The sequence below is a fragment of the Nestor notabilis genome, unplaced genomic scaffold (assembly GCF_000696875.1).
Source record: "Nestor notabilis isolate BGI_N333 unplaced genomic scaffold, ASM69687v1 scaffold20596, whole genome shotgun sequence".
Taxonomy (NCBI): domain Eukaryota; kingdom Metazoa; phylum Chordata; class Aves; order Psittaciformes; family Psittacidae; genus Nestor; species Nestor notabilis.
The window spans coordinates 42,149-53,294 of NW_009934637.1; the positions used below are offsets into that span (position 1 = coordinate 42,149).

Consider the following 11,146-nt stretch of genomic DNA (forward strand, 5'->3'; position numbering starts at 1 on the left):
GATGAATTTCAGGGTCAGTCTGGTGGGAGACATTTTACTCCAGCTGTTAGGGGAGGAATCAGCTGAGACAGAATAGCAGTCATGAACACCAGCCACCACTTTGCCCAATCACCTTTCATCTTTACTTCACAGGTGGAAGGTTCCTAAATGCAGCCACTTTGGGGGTTAATAAAAGGCCACGGAAACAATCTAGATCATGCAAGTAGATCGTGCAAAGTGTATAGGCACTGCTGTAAATCTGTTCTTAGATGGGGACTATTGTTACTCTGAAATCAGGGCTGAGTCTTAGCAGCTCACTTAATTACTGATGCATTTGCAATAGGATTAAATGGACATCTGAGTGTGTGTTAGCATATGTTAGAATATGCTGTGCTGATAAATATCAGTGCTTTCATGTGCCTCCAGATACGCATGCTCTCTATATTTACAGTAACTGATTAAGTGTCATCCAAATTCGAAGACAAAAGGAAGGAAAGGATTATTGATCCAACCTCATGCCTTTTGGTGATCATGAACCCTAGGCTGCAGAGCATTAGGGCTGGTTGTAGTGAAGAGTAAACACCAGTTGGGGAAAGGAAGGTGTTTATGAACAGGAATGAAGCTGCAGGACATGGAGGTGGATGCAGGTAGTTGCAGAGGATAATGGGTGCCTGTAGCCACAGACTGATCTCGTATCAGCCATGCCAAGAAGCAGAAAAATGAATAAAGGAATGGGCCCGATGTCCAAGAACTGTTCTTTTTCTCACTTTCTCTGTCTGAGAAGTACAGGTATCTTCATGTCTTTCCATTTTATTGCAGGGCTGCAAGCTCAGACTGTCTTAGTCAATGACACAGTCTCGGGGTTTATCGGAACAGACGTGGTCCTGCACTGCAGCTTCACCAATCCACTCCCCAATGTGAAGATAACGCAAGTGACGTGGCAGAAAGCCACCAATGGCTCCAAGCAGAATGTGGCCATCTACAACCCTGCCATGGGGGTCTCCATCCTCTCGCCCTACAAAGAGCGGGTGACTTTCCGGAATCCTTCCTTCAAAGATGGCACCATTCAGCTCTCTCGGCTAGAGCTGGAGGATGAGGGAGTTTACATCTGTGAGTTTGCTACCTTCCCAACTGGCAACCGGGAAAGTCAACTCAACCTCACTGTGCTGGGTAAGATACTGCATGAGCTCTGTCATGTGAACCATTGCCTCTAGTTAAACGGATCTGGAGGAGCCTGAGATTCATTTCCTGGGAGCTTAGGGCAAAGGTGAATCTTGGGTGTGACTTTTACCTATGGTGATCTTTCAAGTTGACTGTAAACTTTAAAAGAGGTAAAGAGCAGGGAAAAGAGGTAAAGAGCAAGGAACTCAGGGTAGGTGGTTCACTGAGCTCTCACAGGAAATCAGTTCCCCTCTCTCTTAATGCAGGTGCAATAACAGTGGCCTGTTCCCTAAGGGAGTGGTGAGTTGTGATAAGTTGGTGGCTGTCAAGTGACCAGAGAAAAGACAACAGGAAGATCGTATGCACAAGTAGAGCTTGTCCATGGAGCTTAGGTTGTGAGTGAACAGACCCCACCCAAGATCTGCATGATTCGTTTGCTCTCCAATTTTGGTTTCTTATTCTAACACAGCGCTGAAAACTTATGTCAGGAAAAGAATGACTTTCCATCATGTATCTGTGCCTCTGGGGGACCTCCACCCTTCTTTCCACAGAATAGGTTTCTGGCAATTTTCAGCAGCAGGCTCAGTGGTGCTAGATGTCTCTTGGGTTGTAGTAGAGAGGGTAGTACTGGTTTCCTAACCCTTCTCTTCCTTTTTGCAATTCCTTGCAGCCAAGCCCACAAATTGGATGGAGGGCACCAAGCGACCACTTATTGCTAAGTCTGGCAGGACAGAAAAGATCTTGGTGGCTACCTGCACCTCCTCTAATGGGAAGCCCCCCAGCACTGTCACGTGGGACACCAAGCTCAAAGGGGAAGCGGAGTTCCAGGAGATCCGGAATAGCAATGGCACCATCACCGTGATCAGCCGGTACCGGCTGGGGGCGGGCCCGGACGGCCACCCCCAGCAGCGCCTGCGCCGGGCCCGGCTGGTGCCGAGCCGGGAGGCCCATCGCCAGCAGCTCATGTGTGTGGTCAACTACCAGCTGGACCGCTTCACCGACAGCATGACCCTCAATGTGCAGTGTAAGTGAGCATGGGCAGGGCTGGAGAGAAAGCTCCATCCGACAAAAAAGGGATTGTTCTGATTGGAACATGTTGGTCTGCTGCAGGGGTTGAAGTAGGGGCTGCTCTCTTCTTCTGCAGAGTGAAAGCTTGGAATAATCATATGCTTTCTCTTTCTTTCTCTCTCTGCCTCTGCCATGTCCCTTGGTTCCTCCCCTTCTCTCTCTCCTTCATTCTCTCTCACATTCCTTGTCCCACCATCTTTCCCACCTTCCAATCTTTCTCCTTCTCTCACCCTTGCCCCCTCATCTCTTCCTATTTAATTTTGTCCCTCTTCCTCTTCCATAATTCTTTTCTCTCCTTTTCCATCCTGCTTTTCTATCTTTTTCATCCCCCTGCAGATGAACCAGAAGTCACTATCGAGGGCTTTGATGGCAACTGGTTCCTCAACCGAAAGGATGTGAAGCTGATATGCAAATCTGATGCCAATCCCCCAGCTCACACCTATGAATGGAAGCTGTAAGTGTCTACAATGCTGCTGCTCTCAGCAGCACATACGGTCTTCAAACAGGGCCAAGGAGTCTGTATAAAAACCTCAGTCACCCTTTGGTGAGTTAGGGCCCAGTCGCATTATTGTCAGTGGTAATGTCCAAGATAAAACCCGTGCATGTGAGGGGAGAGTTGGTCAGCTGTAGTTGCTGGAGCTGTGCTTCTGCAGAATGCTTGGAGCTGATTCTGGTTTCACGTGGCCTATGGCCCCTGCTGACAGAGATGGGACTAGCATTTCAGTTGAGCCACACAGTGCCACCTCACCTTGCAATGGATAGAGCTTATCCCCTGCCTTTCAGCTGGGTCTTCCCCCAGCATCTTCCAGCTCAGATGCAGGAGTGAAGGGCCATGGGTAAGGATCATACACACCCCCTCTCTACTGGGCTGGGATGGAGCTTGCTACCAATGTAGTGCAGCCTCAATACCCTGGATAACTTCCTATTCTCACTTGACTGGAATAATATTCTGCTCTGGTGATGTGAAGCAGCTGAGATATGACAAGGTGAATAATTTGCCCAGCACCAATCAAGTGCTTCAGTAGCAGAGCTGGAAAAGAACCCAAGATTGCCCTTCCTTAAAGGGGCGCAAATAGCACAAAAATTGCCTCCATGTCAAAAAGCCTTTCTGTGGAATCAGCCCCAGCAGTGAGCAGGAGCTCCCCTTTGGAACACTCATCCCCCTGTGACTGACATTAAACAGAATCAATTCATTATCCTTCAGGGTTTCAGCTTTTGGCTGAACACACTAAAGGGACTGAAAAGTGAGTGAGGGGTGTCTGGGGAGTCGGATGGGAATTGATGCAACCTGATGTGGTTCTCTCTCCCTCTTTTTTTTCTAGAGGCACTCATGTAGCTTTAAAAAAGAAAGATCAAATGGATCCTTTCTTCTTTGCAGCTGGCATTTGTCATCAGGAAAGAGGCTCTCAAAATGGCTTTGTAAGGAGCTAGGCATATTCACTCTTACTTCGCTTCCCAGATCAAACTGTTCACAGTGAAAGACTGAAGAGGATTGTTTTTCTTGCCGCCTTTCTAGTTCTTGTTCCCATCTCTCTTCTTCGATTGGTTCTGCCAGTTCAACTTAAACTCTGAGGAGCTCTCTGAGTTCCTCACAACATTGCCAAGAAAGCGTTAGAGGCAAAGATGCGCCTTGTGGCACCCAAGGCAGAAGAGATTCCAGTTTAGGCTATCTCTGTGCAGCAGGACTCGTGAATTGAGCTGAAGCAAGCCTTGTGAGATGGAGCTGGGGACAGAAGGCAGGGGTTTGCTCTGCTTTTGGGCAAGTCATTTCATCCCTTTGTTCTGCTATTGCCTACATGCAAGTCTGGAGGCGGAGTGCTTGCTGGGCTCCTGGGCATCAGGCTGTCTGTGGCAGCTCTGTCAGTGACCCTGATCTCTGTTGGAGCAGTCTGCTTCTGCTGAGAGCTGAAGCACGGGGTCACCAGGTGCCAAATGTCTCAGCCAGGTGATGTTTCTGCAGCCCAGGGCAAGAAAGAGGTTTAGTTACCAACTAGGCTCAAACACAACAGGGGATGCAGGTGTCAGGGCTGAGCATGGAACCGCATGACTATGACATGTCATTTGCACACCTGATTTATACACTGTGCTGGTAATAAACTTAGTTCTGGCAGAGCTGGGAATAGCATCTCTGTGAGCCAGGCATTGAGTTGGTCCCCATGTGCTTATCTGATTGATGATTTTTTTTAACACTGGAAAGAGTTGTTTTCCTGTGGATTCTCTGTGAGCTGTGCATATGTCCATTTGTCTGTCTTTAGCCTGCAAGGGTTTCTTGACTTACACCTGGGAGCATCAATACTTTGCTTTGAGAAGGAACTGTGGGAAGAATAATGGAGAGAGAAAGCAAGGAATTAGAGAGTACAGGTTTCTGAGCCTGACAGTGCTTCAGCCTGATTCCCCAGGACACTTGGTGGGTCAGTTAGGACAGTGTACAGGATTATTGACCTAGGAGGATGGAAAGGAAAGATGGAGTGCACCTGAAGATAAGGAGGATGGAGGTGGAAGAAGAGGAAAATAGAGAGAGCAAGTGAGACTGAGGGAAATAGAGGCAGAAAGGGAGGGGGATGATGTTTGGCTCCTGCCTGGAATGTAAAAACCAGTCATCCCTGCAGAGCAACACTCAGGGGAGCTGTTAGAGGAAGCAATAGCCTTCTTTAGCATCACACACCAGTTTTTAGATGCACCCTTTTCTTTGCAGATTCAGGGCCCTGTAGGCAGAGGACCAGCGTAAGGCTATTCTGTTCTTCTGTCAGCTTTGGGATCATTGGCTTGAAGTAGCTGGGAAAGACTTAATGTGTTTGATATACATATGTGCTTATGTGTGCATGCAAAATATGTGCATGTGTGTTTAGTCACTTCTTTACAAGCCTAATTATACCCCCATTATTCCCTTTTGTTTCTTACAAATTGCTGACAATATGCGCACATTTTTGTTGGGAGGAGGGGAAAGAATGACTTAAGTAATTTTTAATTGCCTAAGAGAAGTAATTACTTTACTTTGCTTCAGTAATTAAGAATAACCAGGCCATGTGTGTCTTTTCCTAACACACAGGGGTTTTGATTTTATTTTTTATCGGCTTTTGTTCATTTATTCTGTGTATCTCTAGACCTAGTTTTGCATTTTACCAGTTTCACAGCTATCTGACTATTCTGACATGGGCAGGTCATAGATGGCAGGGCTCTAAATCAATGCCACTTGAGCTGAGTTGCAATTAGCACTGGCTGATCAGCTGCCCAGGAGACTCCTATGGACAGGAAACTGGAGTAAACCAGGGTCAGGCTGGTGTCTCATTCCTGTGTATTCCATCAAATGGAAAGTCAGGGTTGGAGGAACACTGAAGATGAGCCTGCTAAAGGTGAGCCACCCAAAACAAGAGTGACCCTGGGGATTGTGCTGGAAAATGAAACACTTTAAGGCTCTCTCTTTTCTGGATAGGGGAGAACAGAGACTGAAAGCGCTCCACATGGCGTTAGCCAAATCCAGGGGGCTGTAGGTAACCCAAATATGTCCAATCTCTCTTGTAATCACAGAGAAAGGGGAAAAAAAGCCAAACAATCCATGTAAAGAACCTGATTCTCATCATGCAATGGATTTACCCTCTTTGTTTCCTCTAGGCCAAATGGGACTCTGCCAGGGAGTGTGGAAATCCAGAATAACACCATCTACTTTAAAGGGCCTGTCTCCTACAGCGTGGCTGGCACCTATGTCTGTGAGGCCTCCAATGCCATTGGTACCCGGTCGGGCTTGGTGGAAGTCAATGTCACAGGTAGGAAAACACTCGGTGTGCTTTGAAACACAGAAGAGGAGGAGGAGGAGGTGGGGAGAGAAGAGTAGGAGTGGCTGACAGCTACCAGTCAGTTATGTCTCCTTAATGTCTGTCTTAATCATCAGTGTTCCCTCCTAGGGGTGGGAGTTTCATGGTGGGAAGGGAGCAGTGAAGTTCTTTTCTTTGTACTGGTTTGGGCTTGGATTTTTTCTCCTTTCCTCTTGTCATCTTTTATCTTTTCCTTTCTTACACCAAGACACATTCAGTTTGTTTCCCTCTTGTCTTCTGCTTTGAATTCAGAGAGATCATTGGATATGTTAGAAGCAAAGGCACAACAAGGAGATGTTTGTTAGAAAGTAGGAGTAGGATGAAGGTATGGACTACCACTGAGGCAGTAAAGCATAAGATGGATGAGTCATTTGTTCAGGATGATGTTTGGTGCTTCTGATGTTAGGCAATGCTCATGGTTTTTCATTTGTGCTCCGTCCAAGGCCATGTTGGTCTGTGCACTTGCTCATCTGACTGCCACACATTACCAAGAAGCTGTGAGTAGCACTTGAGTAGCATTGTTTGGGCTCCAGAATGGAGTAACATCACAGGATGCAGACGAGGTGAGCAGGCAGCACAAACCAGGGCATATGGCCACTTTTCCAGCTGGGCTCACAGGAGGGACCGTGCGGTATAGTAGCTCCAGACCTGCTTTCTCTGGGGAGGGCAGCAGGACTGTGATTGCAGCTGGGGGAGCTGGAGTGCAGCCTGCATCCTGCATATACCGCAGACAGAGTTGGTGCTTGCAGACTGGATGGGGAATGAGGCGCACTGAGGGCTTTCCAAGGCATGGGAAACACAAGAAAGGTTCATGGGGTTGTTAGCCCTACCTGCTGTCCAGCCTGAGGCAAATCAGACCTGGTAGCAGCCACCTCCTTTAGCTACGCCAGTCCTGGGAGAGCTGACTAACCTTGGAGTGATGAAATGGGCTTATCAGGCGGGCTGAGCTGCAGCTCTCTTCACTGGCTCTCCATAGTGGTGAGTGCTGGGCAAGCATAAAGAGGGGGCCTGGGCAGCTGACCTCATGAAATTAGCAATAACACTGTGTTTGGCACCCTCGCCACCTCTGTTCCCCTCTTCTGCAACATGGGTAAATAAGGCTAATCTTCTTCTATCCAAGTGCTTGGAGGTCAGTGGATGGGATGTGCTAATTAGATGCTAATTACTAAGTATTTATTTATGATCATTATCAACTGTAGCAAGCCTTTAATTCACACCTCCTGTCCTGGATCCTTGCCTGCTGGTATATGCTTTTCTCTGGGGGATTTTTCATTAGCCAGTGAAAGGCATGAGAAGAACACAGCTCTTTGTTCAGGACAGATGTGGAGCAGCACCCTGCCCAGCCCTGCCCAACTGCCTGAAGCCCAGGGGAAGGTCAAAATCCATTCAGCCACCAGCCTTTTAATGGGAGTTGCCACCAAATGCACTGTTTCTGGGAAAGTGCAGGCAACTGCCTGGTACAAACTATCAGACTTGCTTTCCTTCAGCAATAGAAAACAATCCCATGCATTAACAAGCACCTTGGGTCACACTGGAAACAATGATCGGAGAGAATAAGCCTCCAAGCTCAGTCCCCAGTCACAGAGATGGAGGTGGGATGGATGTTGCAGAAGACTTAGAGGAATAGGCTCTCTTCACCATGGCTCATTTTCCATTTCTGCGTAGATTGTATGTCCATTTCTTACTGTCATTCTGTCTATCCAGCCACCCTGTATCTCTTGCAGTGTCAGGGCACATGTTCCAAAACACCACATACAGCCTTGTCTTCATATTTCCTACTGCCACCTGCCAGCTGCTTATCTGTCTCAGCACCACAATAGCATTGCAGCCCGGTTTGCCTGCATGGGCACGGGCTCCTTTAGGGACAAGGGTCTGTGGGTTCCCCCTCTGGGCTTCGCCCTTCCTGGTGTTTTTTCAGGGGACTAATAGAGCATCACTCTCATGCTCTATCAGTGCAGTGCTGGCAAGGGAAGCAGGGACTGGCAGGATTTTGGGGGAATGACGCTGGGTTGATGTCTGCCTGCCTTTAATCTCAATTTATTCCCAAAGGATCGGGTTATAGGGTTTGAGGTTAAACGAGAGGGAAGGAAGGGCACTCCTGCAGCTGCCCAGCCAGGAGGGATTACCAGACAATCTGTTAGGCCAGGCCTCCACCACATAAAAAAAGCCTTTAATAATTCATGGGATCTGAATATGTTTATCCAGCTCTCTCTAAGGACCGATTAGGCCAGTGCTGGGGAGGGCTTAGCCGTCCTCGCTCAGCTATTACAGGTACATTTGTTTGGGTCTTGCAGGCAATTTAGGGATTGTCAGTGGACCACGAAACCTCTTTCAAGAGCTGCATGCAATAAATGGAGTTCAATCTAGGGAGCAGCCAGCCTTGGGAGGAGAAAAAACAGAAGGCTGATGCAGAGAAAACCCTGCAGCAGCTTTTCCCCCTCCTGTGTCCCTGGGTACAGACTCCCCTCCTCCTGCAACACAGCATCCTTCCTCCCAGCCCTGGCTCCAGACAGGAGTGCAGGGACAGTTCAGCCCCTTCCTGGGGAGGGTGATTTGTTCGCAGGGAGAAGGCTGAACACTTCTATTAGAATTATAGCACATTAAAGAGATTGATAAGTGGAAATTTAATATTTTATTCCTGCAATCTGTTCCAATAATAGCTTCTCCTGCCTTGCAGGACCTTTGTCAGTTGCAGCCAAGCCATGTAGTGTGACATGTAACTATTTATTACAGGCGGTTGGGTGACATAATAAAAGGCTGTGGTTATAACCTGCATGCGTGTCCCTGCGTGCCTGCGCACATGCACAGAGAGATGGTCATGTCTGTACACCCATATGTGTGACCCCAGTCTGCATCCTAGCATGCAAACAGGCCTCCTAGACCTGCATGCCTGCACACGGATGCTCTGCTGCACAGTCACGTGTGCATGCAGGGTGCAAGAGCATCAGTGCATTGGCATGTGTGAACGTGCATGTATTAATGAACGTGTGCTTCCATGTATGGGCTTGTCTGCAGCAGTGCATGTGTGTACATATACATCTGTGTGTCTGCAGGGGGACGTTCATGCACTTGTGTCCTGGCTTTAGCCAGAGGAAGCACAAGGAGAAAGAGGTTAAAACAGACTCCCACCTGCTTCCCAAGGCCAGGAAGGGGTCCTTTCTTCCAGGATACGTCAGGCTCATGGAGACTGTGCTGTTCCCTGCCCAGGGCCAACCTTTGCAGCCTTGGCCTTGGATGTGCTACAGGCTGTGGCTGGGAGGAAAGGCAGGCAGGGGCTGACGGCCCCCCCCTCCCCCCGTTTGCTTGGCTTGCATCAGGGAGTTATTTACACACCACCAGTGATCTCATCCCAGCAAGGTCACTGCAAACTGCCCGTGGGGCTCACTGGAGCTCTCTGCCATGGGACAGCAGCCCTTTGCGGAGGCTCAGAGCTGAAGAGGAAGCTCGTTCTGGGAAGTGTTAAATTCAAGTGCACCCAAAGCCCAGATGCTGCACCAGCAAATGTTTGCTCATGGCTGCTTTAGATGGGAGGACACAGGGCCAGGGGCTAAAGAGGAGCAAGCCTGGGGGTCTGACTGATGCTGATCTTCCAGATGCATGGATGGTGGGTAGGAGCGTCTGCTGCATCCTGTCTGATGGCATCTGTGCCAACGGGCCCCTGGGGGAGCAGTGCGTGATTGACAAACACTAGGTGACCTGACAGAGAGATTAGAACCTAAGACACGTTTGGCATCTAGCCTGAAAGCTGTCACACTCTGAAATGCCAGCGGCAGCTGCTGAACTTCTGGATTAGCTGCCAGTGGTTTTTCCATCCCCACTGCCTCCTCTCCCCATGACCCTGCTCCACAGGAGAACAGAAATCCTTGGTAGGGAGAGGAAAAGCAGGATCCCTTGAAGCCAGAGATGAGCATGAGTAGGTGTAAGGGCTGTTGTGAAGGAAAGAAGATAGTGCTACAGGTTTCTCATATTGCAGCCCTGGGATAATTTGGCGTGGACTGGACTGGCAAGGGAAGGTTTGCCATCAGCAAGCTGTCTCTTAACAACCACCACATGATCATTGCTGTGTTTGCTGAGACCATCTGGGAACTGGGAAGCCCCATGAACCTGCTGGAATTAAGGTTCCTGCTCCTCCCCAGAGCTGCTGTTCATCCTGGCTATGCCCCTTCCTGCTTCCCATTGCAGTGGGTATTTGATTTTGCAAGGCAGAAGGAAATCCAATCCAGAGTCTTCCTCTGGAGGTGCTTCATGCAAGGAGCAGCTTGGGCTGACACATGTCAAGAAAGTAATTTCTCATGGAGTTTGACATTTTCCTGAATGCCCATGGCTACAGTGAGAATCTTGGCTGGTGCTGGGTTTTTCCTTGGTGCTTATGATTGAAGAAAAGATGGAGATAAAACTTCAAGAAAAAATGTGTCCACAGGAAGTAGTATCTTTTCAAATATCTAAGCAGTGTGATAAGCAGAAGGGCTTTTGAAAGGTGGTTTCCTGTGGATCTGCATACCATAGAAGAATTACTTGATGTCTAAAAATACACTTTTTCTGATGTGGGCCCTTCCTGCCCTTGGGAGCAGCCTCTTGTCCCCGTGGGTCCTCTGATGTCTAATGAGGTTTAGCTCACACCTCTACCAAGGATCCCACTCCAGCTCTCTCCAAGAGCCTTATGATAGGATAATTTGTGCTCATTCTGCTGTCAAATAGCATTGAAATTGGCCAGCAGGTTCAAAAAGCAGTAGGTAAGGGATTGATGGACAGGCAGCATGATTTGCATGTGTCTCATTTTCATTGGAAACCAGGCATTGGAAGAAAGATGAGGATTTAAAACCGTGTATTTTGTGATGGAGAAAGCCTGGTTTGTCACTGCTACGCGCCAGGGTACTGACAGCAGAAGGCAGGAGCTGGGGCAGGGAGATGCTCGGAGCCTTGCATTGAGGGATAAGGAGAACCTGTGGGCTTGGCCCAGTCTCCCTGCGCTCCCAGCTGCTGCCCCAGAGGTCCAGCTCCTGGCACAGGGACAGGAAGCAGGGCTGAATGCAACAGCTGGCAGAGCTGGGCAGCGGGCAGATAGTGTTGCTGCTCTAATTCCTATTCATACAGCACTCCCTCTTTTATGAGGGGGGAAGCAGGAG

The 11,146-nt window shown here is 48.7% G+C and overlaps 1 protein-coding gene across 1 annotated transcript; it reads left to right on the forward strand.

Moving 5' to 3' along the window:
• Positions 1–719: 719 nt before the first annotated feature.
• LOC104408018 (nectin-1-like) lies at positions 720–10,443 on the forward strand (the record flags this gene model as incomplete). The annotated part of the gene is made up of 6 exons (XM_010017453.1): positions 720–1,149; positions 1,811–2,164; positions 2,545–2,662; positions 5,821–5,972; positions 6,902–6,919; positions 10,361–10,443. Coding segments are annotated over exons 1-6 (1,155 nt in total), but the record flags the coding sequence as incomplete, so codon positions are not given.
• Positions 10,444–11,146: the final 703 nt, after the last annotated feature.